The sequence below is a fragment of the Brassica rapa genome, chromosome A08 (assembly GCF_000309985.2).
Source record: "Brassica rapa cultivar Chiifu-401-42 chromosome A08, CAAS_Brap_v3.01, whole genome shotgun sequence".
In the NCBI taxonomy this organism is placed as follows: Eukaryota; Viridiplantae; Streptophyta; class Magnoliopsida; order Brassicales; family Brassicaceae; genus Brassica; species Brassica rapa.
Window position 1 is genome coordinate 7854806 of NC_024802.2, and position 18090 is coordinate 7872895.

The window sequence follows — 18090 nt, forward strand, 5'->3', positions numbered from 1 at the left end:
ACTTCACAAATAATAGTATAAAATATTTTTGAATTCTCTGCCAATTTTTTTCTAAAAATTATCGCAATGATAAATTTTACTGTCCCGAAAGATAGATGATTAACTATGTCTTATGTGATACATATATATATATATATATATATTAACATGGAGTCGGTTTAATATATTAAACCAAATATAATATAAAAATATAAACTATTTTAATATTACGAATGTAAATATAATATAAATTTAACTATGATATCATGGTTAATTTTTTTTAATCATTCGGAAGATAATAAATTATCAGTTAAATCATTAAATTTATTTATTAAGATTAATAATTAAACAAAAAATATGACTAAACCTAAAATTCATGAAGAAAATGACAAGTAAGCAAATTTACTTTTTAAATAATAATATAAATATAAATAAATACTCTTATACACCAAAGAAAACTAAAACTTTTTTTTTTTGAAAACGCAAACACTAATCACTCAACAGTATATTTAAAATATTGATTATTAGAAGATTCATAAGTTTCAAAAAAATCTCTTACAAATATTTAACTACCATTTTTTTAGTAAGACGTTATTGCAATAATTTTAGTGTACGAAGTTCTCCAATGAAGTGGTAAACTTAGCACTAAAATTTGGTATAGTGTTTTATGAAAGTGTTATATCATCATTTGACATTACTATACAATACTAAATATTAATATCTAATTTTTATCTAATTTTAATTTAGTAATATAAGTAAACTAATATTTAAAAATATTTAAAATTTTAACTAAAATAAATATACTATAGATATCTTTATAGCGGTTACAAAAAAATATATTTTTATACTTTATAATTTTAATAAATATAAATTATAATTTATATAATAAATATAAATTAAATTTATATAATAAATATAAATTAAATTTATATAATAATCAAAATAACAATTATAATATTAAAACCCAGAAAACATAAAAGTAAATGAGAAAAAAAAAACTAATCAATAAAATACTTTGTATTTATTATAGGAATTTTAAATAAAACAAAATATATCTAATAATACAAAAACAGAAAAATTGCTAGTGCTTTGTGCTTGTATAGTAAAAATGTTGCTTATCTTAAACTAGTTTTTTTTTTTGTGCTTCCACTGTTGCATAGGCTTTCAATTGTATCTTATATTATTGCTTAAAGCGCATTCATAAATTCAAATCTATTTTTAAAACTCTTAAGAACATAATCTTCATGTAGTATATTTATATTACTTAAAATTAAAATATATAAAATGTTTTAGACTAAATTTCTATTGAAAGTCTACAAATTCAAAATGAAATAAATGTGGATATATAAAATTTTCTTTGTGAATTATACAAGTGAATTTTTTTTTAATTAAAGACATCAATCAACAGCATGCATGGCCTAAATCAATGTTGCAAGTTTGGCTGATAATACCTCTTCTTTTTAATCCCAGAAGGTGCTTTATTAGTAAATTCGCTTACATTTTTATTGTCCCTTCAATCTCAATTTTGATTTTAAAAAAATGTCAAGCAGAACTGATTTGCATGTTCCCGCCCCTAATCAAATCCATAAATTCTAGTTAATATCTCTATTTTTTTAATCACGTAAATATTGTCATCACTAGTTTCAAAGAAAAAGAGAGTAAATATTGTCATCATAAAACTAAAATATGTACTCCAACAGATTTTGTGAATAATATTTTTTTATAAAAAAAAATGAAGGCAAAAAGGTATGATGATAACATATGTTGACAGACGTGAAATATCAGTAGAAGTATGGTCGCTGCTGCATTGGATCAGAGTAGTGACATGAAAAGTCGTTGAAGACTCCTTTAAGAGTACGTAGGAAAGGAAAAAGAACATAAATAATCTATAGTTCTATTTATAATTTTATTATATTTGTGGTGTTTAACCAAGCGACAATGGATAGCTGATTTGTGAGAGAAAATAGACAAGTGAGTGATTTTCGTTGTAATTTTTATATTGTGTTAAATTAAATTTTCATATTTTATTTTAACTCACGTATACTCCACACACTTTTAAATTTATCAGAATTAGCAAAAATAATATTAGGCGAGTTCTTCATAATTTTCTTATAACAAAAAAAAATTATATTTGATCTTTTAGTCTAAGACTTGTTTTTTTTTCATTCACCAATCATCACACTAAATCCTAAATCAAAACAAAATTATATATTTTTTAATTTTCATAATTTAATATATTAATTATTTTTAAAAGACTAACTATAATTATCATATTTAAATTTTATATTTATTTATTAAAATTTTGTAATTTTATGTTTCCGTCTTTTATTTAAAATATTATTAAGTTGCAGTTAATGTATATGTTCATTTGTTTATTTTATATAAAATATTAGTTGAAATAAATTTTATAAATTTAATATGAAAATAAATTCTATTTTGCTATAATTTAATGTAACTGTAGTATACATTTAGTTTTATTATTAATAAAAAATATTTTAATATTTTTAAAGTAAAAATAAAAATAAAATAAAAATAATTAGAATATTCATTTTAACTATAAATTAAATTAATTTTTATAATATTAATCTATTTATAATTTTTTGCAATATTATTTATAAAATATCAAATTTTGTGTTTTTGTGTTTTGTTAGAGTTGACATGAGAAACTCATTTTATACTTGTAAAATTCTACAAAAGTATTACAGTATATTTTAAGTTTTTAACACTGTTAGTATTATCTTATGTGGGAAACTCATTGTCTTCTTCCACCCCTTGTGCGTTACATCATCAGACACATTGTTTTCTTTTTTGACAAGATAAGCCACTTCCCACTTGAGGGACACATTGTCTTCTTCCACCCCTTGTGATTTTACAGCAGTACCCCTCACGCTTGGTTAAGAGAAACTAGAGGATAGTTACATTTTTTTATTTTATTTATTTTTTCTCTAACTTTTTCTTTGTTCTTTTTGCAAAGTTCTTGTGTTTTTATTTGTTTTTTCTTAGAGTTTAAGACATTTGAAGAAAGTATAATTATTACAATAAATTATAATTTATTTTTTTCTATATTTTAACATCCATTTTCATATAAATATTTTATATATTTCAACAATTATATAAAAAAATGTATGGACATAAAAAGTGTGGATGCAAAATTGTGAACATGTAAGAAAAATACGTGAACATAAAAAGATGTGGACATGAATTGATAAAAAATATAGAAAATATCTTAAAAATTTTCGTGGATGAGGTTTCATGAACTAAGTTTCATGGATGTGTTTTCTTGGACAAGTTCTTATATTCCTAATCATCTTACATAATTTCTTAGTATCTGTGGACAAGTACTTTATGCATACCGTGTAGTTTTTATGTACATGTATTTTGTGTAAGCCACTTTGGTGAACAAATGTGTGTGGACATGGATATTCAATCCTAAAAATACACCTTGAACATGTTTGTTTTATCCACCGCCACCTCTACCATGGCCTCCACTTTTGTATCCCTCACCCTCACGTCTCCCATCTTTACAGTATCCACCACCATTGTTATCGGAACTAGTCTCGTAGGAACTCACATCTCCTAAGCGACTCTACCACAATCCCAGATCGGGAGACGGAGGTCCGATTGAAGTGTACCTATATTTAGAAAAAGGTACGGTGATTACATCAAAAATATTTTTTAGATCTAAGAACCATAATTCAAAAAAAAAATTAATAAAATGAAGACAAAATCTCCGATATCGTTTTCCGGTGGAGTTGGTTGCTCGGATATCTTCCCTTTCTTCTTTGATTTTGTCATGGTTAGATACATTTCTGAAAGTGGGCGGCGAAGAATGGAGGTGAAAGATGATGAGATAAGAAAAGGTGGAGACGAGATTACACAATCAAACTCGCGGCGAGGTCTCTAGATTCTTGGTGTTCTATGGAGAAATTAAAGATGAAAAAGAAGAGGGTTCACTCAATTAGGGTTGATAAACGAAGAAGGAACTGTCAAATTTGGAAAAGTAGATCTGAATTTCAAAATGTAAAGTTGGAGAGAGAAATATGTTGGTTTTCGAGAACTCATAAATCAACAGAACAATCAATTGTTGATAAACATTATAAAAATAGAATCATGGTTAGGTGTTTCTGGTTAGCTTTACCATGGTGTGGTCAATATTGAGGGCATGAAAGACAATAACCACACATAAAGTGCCTTGCCAGCAGGAAGTGCCTCTTTATGTAATACATAAGACACAAAGTGTCTTAGGAAGTAAAAATTTCATTGAAATATTAGTCTTGTTTTCCACAAATTTAGAGGTTTTTTATATGGGTATAGGTTCCATAATTATAATATTTTTTTATTAAATTTTTTTCTAAATTGTTATACCTCTAAAATCTCAGATATGGCCACGCCAACAACATGTTATTACTTTATAAAAATACTTAAAAATATTGAAAACTAAAAAATTTAAAATTCAAAATATATGTGTCATCAAATTTTCTTAAACTACTCGAAATACCAAAAATATACCATAATATCTAAAAGATGACCATTAAAAGCTGAGGCATCACATTGCCTAAGTGTTTTTTTGCCTACCGCTGTGAGAGTTTTTTTTGTAGAAATCGTTTTCTCCCGAGCAAAACAAATTTTGAAGTATGGGAGTATACGAGTATAGTATATATACCTACTCTGTCTTTTTTTTTTTACGAAAGAAAATGGCTGAATCAACATTTTGAAGGGTTGTGTACGTTTTTTCTTTTGAGGATTGGGATGATCAACAATCTGGGTTGATTTAAAGATGGCGTTGGGATTGTGATTTGGTGGTTTTAGGGTTACGACTTGGAATATGTCGGTAAATAAAATTGCTAGGAACGAGTCGTTTTTAAGACGACGTTCGCGTCTCTAATTTTTTCTTTAGCAAGCGAGCTGAGTATAGATCGCGATCGTTTCTTGGTTTTTTCGAGAGTTTAGATCGGTTTGCTACGTCTGCTTGAATAGTTAAGAAACAATAGATCGAGATAAGGAAAATGGGATAAGACTTAGTTCGCTAGACTACCCACCTAGATTACGACAATCTCCAAATCGTTTTTATTTCTTAGTACCTTCCTACGAAAACTCCAAATCTGATTTCGAAAATTCCTAAGTCGGACATACCTTAGTTTCTCAAAGATTCGGGCTTGCCACTTCTCCGTTTTGCTTGCTTATTCCCACTTCCTCTTCTCGTTTTTGTCCATCCCTTGCAGATAGTAAGAATATTGATTATTCCTAGTTTTCTCTACTTTCCTGGCCGCGTTTAGGCTGAAGCCTGTCTTGCGGTTTTGGTTCGGTGATCCGTATTTTTCAGATCTGAGTTTCAGTCTCGGTATCATTGGTTTTACGAAAATGAATAAGTATCTTGTCGAAAGCCTTTTGGCATTTTAGAATTAGCTATAGGCGATCAGAAGCTGCCGAGGGAGATCAAAAGATGCCAAGGGCGATTATGAAGACTTGTTAGGAAATCGGGAAGAATCTTTGGGCGATGAGGCAAAAGAGAGAGGATGTGAGACTGTGGAGAGAGGCTGATAGGAGAAGTTCACTTTTCAGCTGTCGTTCCATCTCTTTCCTTCTCTGAAAGTCCTTTTGTACGATCTTTGTTCGATTTTTGAAGGTTGTCGAATCATTTTGAGTTTTATTTATGAGTGTCGTTTCGTAAAATATTGTCGAATTTAATTTTATGAAAAATGTTGTCAAGTTTAATTTTACAGAAGCTGTTTCACAAAAATGTTATTGAGTTTAACATAATCAAGCAAGATATAAAGATAATAAACATAATAAATTGCATAATTAGATTAGAGATTAGAGATAAAGTTTGTCAAAATGTATTAATACCTAGAATGTTTGTTATTCCACCAGAAACAAGATTTTCATTTAGGATGCAGCGTAAGCAATTTCCACTTGATGTTGCTTTCACTACAATCATAAACAAGAACCAAGGTTATTCTTCATTTTAGTGAGCATAAGCAATCAATTTTGATCAATTTTTTTACATTTGTTACATATACCTTAATGAAACAACCTTGTCATCTCTTTATCCCTGATCTAATCCGGGCAAACCTCTTCCATATTATAATACATTATCAAAATATTTTAACAATCTAAATATCACTAGCATTATAATTGTTTTCACTGCCATCTCCAAACACAAACATATACAATCAATGTGGTGAGCGATTAACAATACCTTATATGTACAATTCAGGAAACGCCAATAAAACCAGAAGTGAACCAGCTATCTCGATACATATATATCTGTCTTAAGACCTGCTAATGTTTAGTAATACAATTACTAGTGTATCTCCTCAACATCCATATAACATATGCTATATACGGCCTACTGCTCGTTATAACATGCATTTACAGCCATCGCTTATGAATACTTAATCTGTGATTTTGCTTCTCTTGTATAAAGCACAAGCTTCACACTCACATCCATAGGAGTGTTCATTGGAGAATAATCTCACAATTAAACTTCTTGATAACTTTTTTGATGTAATGAGATTATGTCAAAGATATATAGTCCTTTACTTGTATGTTTGATTCAAATTTCAAGAATTAGATCCACTTCCTCCATGTCTTTCATTACAAAATTTTATGACAATAAAACTTCAGTACGCTTTACTTGTCTAAGATTCGTGTCAAAGATCAACATGTCATCAACATACAACCAAATAATTATTCTATTATAAAAATGATCAATTACTTTATGAACCCTTATTCTACTGGTCTACCTAAAACCACTTGATATGAAAATTTCATCAAACATTTGATGTCACTGCCTATGTATTTTTTAGCACATACAATGATAAAACCATTAGGATGCTTCATATACACCGGTGTATGAAAAATCAATCAATAACCTATGGATCATGGTCCATAACACCAGCCATGAACAATATGTTGTCCACTCATGAGGGCTTGGCCTCAACCACCAGCCACTTGCATCCATACAAATCAACATCTTGCATGATACAAGACTCATTCCAGTGACATTACGTTCACACCTTTTGGTAATGTTATATTCATACCCTTTCGGTCACATTATATTGTACCTCTTTGGTGACGATATATTCACACTCTTTCGGTAACGACAGGTTCACATCCTTTCGATGACGACACATTTGCATCCCTTCGGTAATGATACATTTCCACCTCTTCGGTGATGACATGTTTGCACCCCTTGGTGATGACATGTTCATACCCTTTCAGTGACGATTTTTTATTCATACTCTTTCGGTGATGATATGTTTTCAGTGATGATATGTTCGCTCCCTTTCTGTGATGATACGTTTGCACCATTTTGGTGATGATACGTTCACACCCTTTCAGTGTCGTACATTCGTACTCTTTCGGTGATGATACGTTTGCAACCTTTGAGTGATGATACTTTCACACCTTTTCGGTGACAATAGTTTGACACCTTTTTGGTGATGGTACATCGAAGCCTTTTGAGGATGATACGTCGCAGCCTTTTGATGATGATGATGATACATTCACACACTTTCAGTGAAGAAAGATTCTTCGGTGAATCATTACGTTATTAATACCTTCCAAAATAATAAGTAAGCTTGCAGAGGAGATTCTAGCAATTAGAGCATAAGTATCAGATTAAACGATATCTTATATTTAAATAAAGCATGGAATAACCAATCAATCACTTAAAGTGTCGAGTTTCCGTCAACTTTCATCTTGTTTTTGAAGATCTTCTTACAGCTTTGCAGTCTAAAAGCTTGCTATAGAGTAGAAAATTCGATAAGATCATACAATTAATTATTCATTCCTTATAAAGAAACGTCTTAGACTTAATAATCTCATAAAAATTTGATCATCACTTTTAATATTATAAAGATGGAACTAACATATGTTTTTGAGAATATAGCTGCAATGTATATGATTGTCACTCCCCCCAATTAAGTTTCTTCATTGTTTCCTAACTTGTTCATTTTCTATGCTGAGATATAAAATTACAAATAGAGTTCTCCATGTTTATATGTATTTCTTTAAGGATCTTTGATGATTTTTAAACAATAACTTATATTTTTCTCTACCAATTGTAGCTTGTGATTTTATTACTCAAAAATTACAATTGTTAACACTAGTGGTTCATCTCCAATGATTACAATGTACAATCACAAACAATTCCAGTGTTCATTTAGACAATAACAATTGTAGTTGTTCATTTCATTCAAATGATTGTAAAGATTAAATGAAATCTATAACATATCATAATATCTTACTCTTTTTGACATTAAAATGTCATTCCATTATTCAAACTTGAGGTGGTGTAGCTAACTAGACTTGAATAGAACAACCAAACAAAATAAAAATCCAATGAAAAACCCTTGCAGTCCTAACTAAGGAATCATCAATATTGTTTTGTTCTCTGGAAATGTATGAAATTCTAAAGCTGTGGACGTTGTAGCACATCTATTTACTTTAGCTCTGTTGTAAAGTTTGGCTATGCTTTAGACTCTCTAACTATGGCAAACAAATCCTTACAGCCTGTTCTGAAATTTTGACATGTAGAATGCTGAAGCATGCTCTCCATTGTCCAAGCAAGTGTTTCGAGCTCCGAGTGGAAAGATGACTCTCTTCTTATCTGATTTCTTGTGCCCATTAGTTAGATTTGTCTTGACGTATCTTTCCAAACTCATACACATCTACTAAATTTTGATGTAAAAATCTAAGCACCATCAACTAAACATATGGCCTGAAAGAATATGGATTGGGAAACAGTACTTTTTTGCTGCCGACTTTCAGTAGATACTTTATTAGGCTTTTTGCAGAATTGACCTACAACTTAAAGTCAAACACAAAACTAACCTCCTTTTTTTTTGAAAATTAGTTTTGCCCTATTCACCCCACAAGTTTATATAATTTACGAAAATGCCATCAATTTTTTTTTTTCGAAAATGACATTTTTACTCTCTCACCCTCATCATCTTCAAGTAATTAGAAGATTGTCATTGTCATCAATACCACAACCACCATGAACAACCAATTTGAAGCTCTTAATGCTCTCAAAATCGATTTACCCTTCTTCTTTTTCCATTCTTGTGAACTAAACACAACATATCTCTCACTTTCTCTCCACAATGAGCTAAAAAAACTCAAGATTTTGATTCTAAAATTTGTATGGTTCATAGAGTCATAGAAGCTAACGATTCTGGGTGGGTCACTTTCGTTTGTGATTCTGTGTGCTTGGAGAAGCCTTATGTATGCTAAGGAACTTATCTCACCAATTTAAGGTATGACATCGAGTTTTTTTTCAAATCTGTTCGTCAGACGACTTACTTGGGAAGTCGTCTGGTTGTAGACGACTTACCTGGAAGTCGTCTGGTCAACGCAAAGGTTATTTTTGCAATTGACTTTGAAATCTGTAACCTGAGACGACTGAATGTTAAGTCATCTGTTTTTGTTTGGTTTCAAAAAAATCTCCAAAGAACCTAGACTACTTACATTTCAGTCGTCATAGGTTAGTTTTGCATTTGACTGGATAATTTCAGAAGTTTGACTTCCCCAGACGACTTACATTTCAGTCGTCTGGCGAAAATTAAAATAATAATATTTTTTTTAAAGTAAACGACTTACAATTAAGTAGTCATAGGTTAGTTTTGCAATAGAAAAAAAAAACTTCAAGATTTTATTATACACAGACGACTTATAATTCAGTCGTCCACGAGACAACTTACTTGTAAGTCGTCCAGGATTTTTGTCAGAGATTCTGGTCAAACCTCGTAAATCCTGGACGACTTACATGTAAGTCGTCTCGTGGACGACTGAATTATAAGTCGTCTGTATATAATTAAATCTTGAAGTTTTTTTTTAATTGCAAAACTAACTTATGACGACTTAACTGTAAGTCATCTACTTTTAAAAAAATATTATTATTTTAATTTTCACTAGACGACTGAAATGTAAGTCGTCCAGGAAAGTCAAACTTCTGAAATAATCCAATCAAATGCAAAACTAACCTATGACGACTGAAATGTAAGTCGTTTAGATTTTTTGGAGTTTTTTTTAACCAAACAATAGTAGACGACTTATTTTTCAGTTGTCTGAAATAACAGATTTCAAAGTCAATTGCAAAAATAACCTCTGCGTTGACCAAACGACTTATATTTCAGTCATCTGGAATACTTAGATTAAAGTCGTCCGCGTCGTCCTAAATGGACAACTTCTCTGGAAGTCTACTAGATGACCTCCGTGGATGTCGTCTGCGTCAATGTTTAATAAACTTGCATTTTTTTTTAAACTGTAAAGACTTTTTAACATTTTCTTGTTAATTCATGTTTATTAATGAATATTTGGGCTACTGAATGAAATTTATAACTTAGTTGGTGATATTTATGAGGTTACCAACATTCACGTTAGTTAAAGTTTCTAACTGATCCGAGAAGACTTCCATGGAAGTCTTCTCCGCTAGTTTTTAAGTCTTCTACGTTAGTTTTTGAATAACTTGTATTTTTAAGAGTGATAAGTAACTTCAAGATATGTAAAACTCATATTTACAAAATATGTTCTCTCCCTTAGTTTTACTAAATTTGACTAAGTTTTTGAACGCAAACTTATAAAAAAATATGATATGCTTTGACTAGTTACTATTGTTTGTTTCCATCTCTTAAGTATTATTGTTATAGACAATAATGATGACTATTGTTATGAGTTGGAAGAAGGGTTAAAATGCTTCTTAAAATGTAGTATCAATATGAAGCTACCAACATTCTTGTTTATTAAGATGAGAAAAAGGCCATTGGAGTTTATTATTGCATATGAGAGATCCAAAGATAAGAAAAAGACTACTGAATTCTATTATTCATTGATTTGTAAATGTGTAAACACATTGTTAGCACATTTAATACATCATGGAAAACATTATTACTGATTTTACAAAAAATTCACAACTAAAAGTGTAGACATGCAATTCACAAAACAGACCACAAACAAAACTATTATAGATCATTCCTTTACAAAGACAAGCTTGGACTCCACTTGATATGGAAGAAAACTTTGTCAGAAGACTTCCAGGAAGTCCAGACAACTTTTAGGAAGTCCAGACGACTTCCAGGAAGTTTAGACGACTTTGTCAGAAGACTTTTAGGAAGTCCAGACGACTTTACAGGAAGTCCAGACGACTTTTAGGAAGTCCAGACGACTTCCAGGAAGTCCAGACGACTTCCAGGAAGTCCAGACGACTTTGTCAGAAGACTTCCAAGAAGTCCAGACGACTTCCAGATGACTTCCAGACGACTAACAGGTAAGTCGTCCCAGAAGTCTTCCAGATCTGAAAAACCTGCTTATCAAATCCAGATCTGAAAAACCTCCATATCCAAAAATGTTCAAATGGCTTAAAAACAGAAAAAATGAGTGGAAGATTAGATAAATCTACCTTTACAGAACACACAAAAATACATATCTAAAAATAATAGATCTACCTTTAAATTAGTGGAAGATGAGTACCATCTAATTAAAAACCTGCAAAAAGATAGATTAGTAAGAAAGACATGAGACAAAACTGAAAAATTCATATAAAATTTGGTGTTTTCAAGTCAAAGAGATTAGAGTGGGTTTGGAGAGTTTTAGTTTGGAAAAAAAGTAAGAACTTTATACAACAAGAAGTTACCAAATAAAAAAAAATCAGACATAAGAACTTACCAAAACGCTCAGATCTATTATGAAGGGGAGACTTCGTCAGAAGACTTCCATGAAGTCCAGATGACTTCCATGTAGTCCAGATGACTTCCAGGAAGTCCAGATGACTTCCAGGAAGTCCAGACGACTTTCTGGAAGTCTGAAAGTCCAGACGACTTCCTGGAAGTCCAGTCCAGACGACTTCCAGACTTCCTCAAAGTCGTCTGGACTTCATAGAAGTCATCTGGACTTCAAATCCAGATCTGAAAAACCTGCATATCCAAAAACGTTCAAATGACTTAAAAATAGAGAAAATGAGTGGAAGATTAGATAAATCTACATTTATAGAATACACAAAAATACATATCTAAAATTAATAGATCTACCTTTAAATTAGTGGAAGATGAGTACCATTTGATTAAAAACCTGCAAAAGAGATAGATTAGTAAGAAATACATGAGACAAAACTGAAAAATTCATATAAAGTTTGGTGTTTTCAAGTCAAAGAGATTAGAGAGAGGTTAGAGAGTTTTAGAATGATGAACATTACATTTTTGTTGCAGCCATTTGAGAGGAGGAGAGAGAATGTGTAAATTTTTCTTTATATAGGGAGACAAAAAAATCCAATTAGGTTAAATATTTTTGACTCAGACGACTTCCTGGACGACTTACATTTCAGTCGTCTGGTAACGAAATAAAAACAGACGACTTACATGTAAGTCGTCCAGAAGAGTTTAATATTTTTAGCGAGAAATTAAATATTTTTAGCGGGAAACTAAAATAGAAGACTTTCCAGACGACTTACAAGTAAGTCGTTTGGTTTAAATTATTTAAGCGGGAAAATAATTTTTTTTTAAAATTTTAGGCGGGAATATTTGGACGACTTACATGTAAGTCGTCTGTTTTAATTTCTTCACCAGACGACTGAAATGTAACTCGTCTAGACCCTAAACATAACCCCTAAACTAACTTTTATATGTCCGGTAAATGATCCGGTTAGGTTAAAACGTACATTGGTAAAATTAAAGGTTCGGTACGATGTGGACGACTGAAATATACGTCGTCCGAGTAAATTATTCAACAGACGACTGAAATATAAGTCGTCCACACCCTAAACATAACCCCTAAACTTAATTATCTAATTAAACATTTCATAAAATCAAATCAAACTTGAAAAGTGTTTACTATACACAGAAATAAACACATATAGGTGAAAACTAATTTTTGAAAAAAACATTTTAGTTTTCCAAAATCTAACCCTAACAATACATACAATACTACAACATATGTTTGTCAAACTCCTAAACCAAAGAATATTATGATTCACTAATTCCACTCATCTATCTTCAAAACAAATCAATTTTATCATATCTTAATTTATATTACTTAAAACTGTTTATAATTACTTGATTTTTATTTTTCACGCATCAAAATATTTTTTTACAAGATTTTTATAAATTATTTTTAAAATAAACTGGTACCAGACGACTTACACTTCAGTCGTCCAGACGACTTCCAATATCTCAGACAACTCAGACGATTTACTGGGGCTATATTCGTAAAAATGGCTTCTGTTTTTTTGTTTGGTCACAAGGGGCTGAGCTGTAATTTCACTAGGCTTTTAGGTTAGTTCTGCATTTGATTCAAGTTTGGGTATAGGTTTGAGGTTAAAATCAAATTGTGGGTTAGTTTTGGAAAAACTCCTACTTTATTCGCATCAAACCAAACATAGCATTTTCCTTTTGCATGTTTGATTAATTCTGATTGACCTCGTCAATTATTCTAAATAATTTGTAATTTTGAACTTTACAAAATATCAAATTATCAATGGATATAGATTTCTTTTTAGTGTCAGATATTTAATATTGATTTTTCTTTTGAAGAGGTGATTCATATTTGTGAAAATATTAGACACTGGAAAGTATCTAGGTATAAAAGTAGTAGCTGATAAGACATGTCTGTAAAGCTAGAAATACTCGAAAATAGCATGATTAACAGTCTCATCTAGTTTCTCACACTTAAGATAATCTTTATTGAATCGCTGTTTCCATGGTGTTATATAAATTCCCTAATTGACACATTTTAACGAAAAGCTTCTCAAAATAACAGAGAAAAACGATAACGAGAGTGGGCGAGTTATAGTCTTTTATGTGTATATATATATAGTTCATTCATAAGCCTTCAGAGCACTGGGCCTGAAAATTACCCAACGCTAGTCTAACAATGTCCAAGTGAGGGTTGCAGGTGAGAGCTCAAGCGACAAATTTTTTGTCAAGACTAAAACGAGTTCCACAACAATATTTTGCAGCTAATTAAAAGAAGACCTAACGACATCAATAGTCTCAAGTGAAACATCATCATTATTAATAAATAAGTAGGATCTTTCACGACAGAACATTTAACTATAACCCAGAAACCAAAAGTCACTAAACATAGATAAAGATTCATTATATTATTTTCTTTTAACACCATTTTTTCTGAACACCAAAAAGATTCATTATATATATAATAAAAGTTAAAAGGAGAACCACTAATAGAGCAGCTTCCTTTGGATATTCGTCAACATCGTATCCTTTTGATATTCGTCATCATCGTATCAGCATCCAACTTAACTTTACAACCCACCTCCACCTTCATTGTCTCTCATGCTTCCAGGAATCACCTTCAATTTGTACCGAAGTCGCAAAAAAATACCATCTCTCGTTTTGTTAACTTTCTCATTTCACTTTTACTATAACGAAAGCTTTACTCCTGCTAAACTTGCCTGGTTTTCAAGAGCTGTTAAGGTTGATCTAAGCAGATCATCTCCTACAAACCCCCGAAGTTTCCTTATAAACTCTGCTCGCGTCATCCTTTTTTCCTGAAACAGAAAAAAATAATCTTAAAAGTTCATCTCTCAATCATGCAAGTCTCAAAACTTATATAGCAAACTCTCAAATCAGTTTCTACCCTCAGTTGTTGGTAATCAGCATTGATGAAAGGCTTGTCTTTCTCTGCAACCTTATGTGAGATTGCTGCAAACAGAGTAGGAAAAGGCATCCATGGAGATTTGGGTTTTGTCATGCTCGAACGGACACTGTTTGCACTCCTTGGACCTCCTTCAGGCCTCTATTTTTTAAAAACAACCAAAGTATAGTTATTCAATCCCTTTGATACGATCATAGAAAGGAAAAAAAAAACTAAAAGAACCAAACTCACGGTTAAGTCTAACTGAGGAAGATCCTTGGGTCCTACTTCCAAAGTGACACCTGAGTTATCATGCTTAGCAACGAAATTACCTGCAGAAACCATTGTACGTCATCGACTTTTTATACAGTACAAAACAGAATCTGATGTATCGAAATACCCATTACGCGCTCGGATGTGAAATCACAGACATGTCTCTTCATACCGAATGTGTTATAACGCCGGAGGTCATTAGGTTCTATCACACAATGGATTTTTTTTCTTTCTAAATTTACCAGTTGAGACCTGAGCTTCAGCCAGGTCTCTCTCTCTCTCTAAGTTGTCTCCCTTTCAATGCGTCATCAGTAATGATTTTAATTTGTGAAAAATTCATATACGAGGCATAAAATATAGAACAAGGTAATCACCTTCAGCATTGATGGGATCAGACAGCTTGAACCTAACAACATATTCCGGGAATACATGAGTGTTCATATTCATGTTCCAGACAATATAATTCTTCGGATTCTCGACATCATCAACTCCATTGTCATATTCTTCTCCACCAGAGAAGAACTGTGCTTTATCACCACGAAGAAGCTCCATGTTTCCCATTATTACACGGCATAAAACCATGTACCGTACTCCATTTTCGTCAATATCACAGTACCTAGCACTGAAACAAGAGATTTTGAGCTCCTAAACAATAGAAACGAATAAATTAATATAATGCAGAATCGATGCTAGACACCTGAAGTAAGGGCAGTCTGCAGCAGTTAGATGTATTCCAACACCGTAGATGGACTTTCTAATAAATGCTCCTCCAAGTCCCTGCATCATAACCGAAGATAGAGCTTCCCTCTTTGCAGGAAGCCATGCGTATCTAACGTTTGCATCCCCTCGATGTTTCTTAGTGATCTCAACCTGCTTTTGGAAAAGCCCTAGACGAGCTTCAGCAATCTCACTGGAGAAACGCCCCACATCCAGCACGGCTACATGCCCTAGAGATGATGTACCTATAGCAAACATTTTCTTTACGGCATCTTTATCAAGTCCTTCAGCTCCGGCATGCTTGATATTAGAGACAGCTATAGCATCCGTCACATTCCAGTTCACAACAGCCGCTTCAATCTTGCGACTGCAGCAATCCTCTGTTGGAACATCACCCATCCTGTCACCAGATTCATCACTGCACTCCTCCAGATTCAACCTAGGTGACTCCCCACCATTAACATCAATCTCAAGGTGCAACTTGATCTGATTTGGAGCACACTGTGTCGAATTCTCCACGCAGTTAAGATTGCAGCAATCGTTTCTCTCAGCACTCTCGTAAATTTCAGGGAAAAAACATTTGCCTCCAATGTCAATCCATGCAAGTGGAGTCTTTGCCCCTGTTTCCAACTCTAGCCTATGCATATGCAAGAAATCCAAAAGAAAATGATGACCGCACCACTCAAACTCAATTGCTGCCCTCTTCTCATCCAACTCATTTCGGATGGCACAGATAATATGATGAGGCAGATCACTCCACTCGCCCTCCTCGTAGATCATAACACGCTTTGCAATCCCAGTCTTCTTAAAATAAGAGTAGTATCTGACCAGCGACTTCCCAGAGCGAGTCTCATAAGCACTAACCTTGTGTTCAGCTTCCAACTTCCTTCTTTTGTCAGGAACTTGGGTCTGCGGGTTTGGTGGGAGCTCATCTTGCAGCTTTCCGCAAGATACTCCAGTAACATATGAAGCACGCTTCCTCTTCTTGCTGAAACCATCTTCACACCTACTATCCAACACCTTGAGGATCCTGGGTTCCATTTCTATATATTAACAACGCTAAACCTATAACCTTGAAAGAACTAGTCAACTCTAACTCTAACTCCTTGTTAGTCCTAAAGATAGCGGCCTTGCTGACAGCATTATCAGACACTGCAGAAAAGAAATGGAAAATATTCAATATAGTCGAAGAAAAACTCAAAGTCACATTTTACACAGATATGAATAAAAAAAAAAACATTTCATCTTCTTTGCAAAAGAAATACACAGTCAGAGAAGAAACGACACCGTCTTAGTACGTTTCCTACAGCCGTTGGCAAGGAAGTTTCTGCAACACAAAACCAAACAAAAATCAATCTATCAACACCGTTAACAGTAATATTCTTTTTTTTAATTTATTTAGAATAAGCCAATTAAATCTCTTTTTTTTCATTTGAATCAGAAACAAGTCAATTGCAGTTTCATCGAATTCAACCCAGACGACTCAAATCGATTCGGAATCAAACGAATCTAAGCCGATCTACCAGAAACAAATTACTGAGTAACGAAATTAACCTGATGAAATTCTCTAGATTGATCGCTGAGGCAAGGGTTTTCTCTGCAAAAGCTAAACCAGAAATCACGGACTGGGATAAGATGATATGTGGTTTTATAGAGAAGAAAACCCTAAGCCTGCGATGAGGAAGAAGAAACTGTTTCGACTCGTTTATATAACTATCTTCGGCCAAGTTTTTTAAGTCGGCGGTTCCTGAGATTTCCTCTTCTCCTAACTAAAAATTTGCTTGGACGAAAAGCAATTTAGTTGGGTTTTGTTAAGTTGACACGGCATTCACTTTCTATAAGTGAAAGTCGAAATCTGATTGGGTGGTGACATATTGATAATGCACGGAGAGATATCAATAGATATGGCGAATAAATAAATGGAATAATATCATGAGATTAAAAGTTTATAACCATAGGAGAATTAAATTATTTAATTGTAATATAAGGGGAAAGATTATTAAAATGAAAATCATAATATGTGTTCATACGGAGATGGATCCGACCGTTGATGAGATTGTTGTGATGCTACGGTTGAGGGGCCACTGGAATGGATGATAACTGTGGGAGTATACATTGATATTTTATTGCATATAGATTTACATACTATTCATTGTGAGATGATCAATAGAGTTTTACCAGCCTAGCAAATAGTTTTGTGTAGCTATTGGGAGATATTTCAGAAGATTGTTGGCTTCGAATACTAGCAGCAGATTGAGCGGTGTGAGACAAGCGGATTGAATATTAATGTAAAATTTAAATGTGGTTTGTATAATAGAAACACATACTGCAGAACAACTGCGGTTCATCTAAAATAAGCGGCCCAGACCAAAGTATGAATGGTGACATATATATGAATAGTTTAAATGCGGGATATATATATTTATTTATATTTTACAAACTAAAATCAGTGATACTAATATCATTTTTAAAAATATAATTTTTTTGTTTAATATTGTATATATCTAAACTATCAAATTTAATATGTTT

The 18090-nt window shown here is 32.3% G+C and overlaps 1 protein-coding gene and 1 non-coding gene across 3 annotated transcripts; one reads left to right on the forward strand and one right to left on the reverse strand.

Annotated features, from left to right (window-relative positions):
• The first annotated feature begins 1344 nt into the window (after window positions 1–1344).
• Window positions 1345–1481, forward strand: LOC117127594. Its single transcript, XR_004450614.1, has one exon. It is a non-coding gene; the product is annotated as a small nucleolar RNA snoR83 (small nucleolar RNA).
• Window positions 1482–13967: 12486 nt separating this feature from the next.
• LOC103833671 (inactive poly [ADP-ribose] polymerase RCD1) lies at window positions 13968–17444 on the reverse strand. Of its 2 annotated transcripts, none has more exons than XM_009109746.3 (8): window positions 17116–17444; window positions 16827–16888; window positions 15542–16713; window positions 15219–15466; window positions 14824–14903; window positions 14575–14733; window positions 14390–14485; window positions 13968–14287 (listed from the first exon to the last, which is right to left on the reverse strand). In XM_009109746.3, exons 3-8 carry the CDS (start codon window positions 16600–16602, stop codon window positions 14240–14242), a joined length of 1692 nt encoding a protein of 563 aa, XP_009107994.1. In that variant the 5' UTR covers window positions 16603–16713; window positions 16827–16888; window positions 17116–17444; the 3' UTR covers window positions 13968–14239. The 2 variants fall into 2 exon arrangements, with proteins under 2 accessions (XP_009107994.1, XP_009107993.1); XM_009109745.3 differs by having other exon boundaries at window positions 16849–16888; window positions 17116–17433.
• Between the last annotated feature and the right edge of the window lie 646 nt (window positions 17445–18090).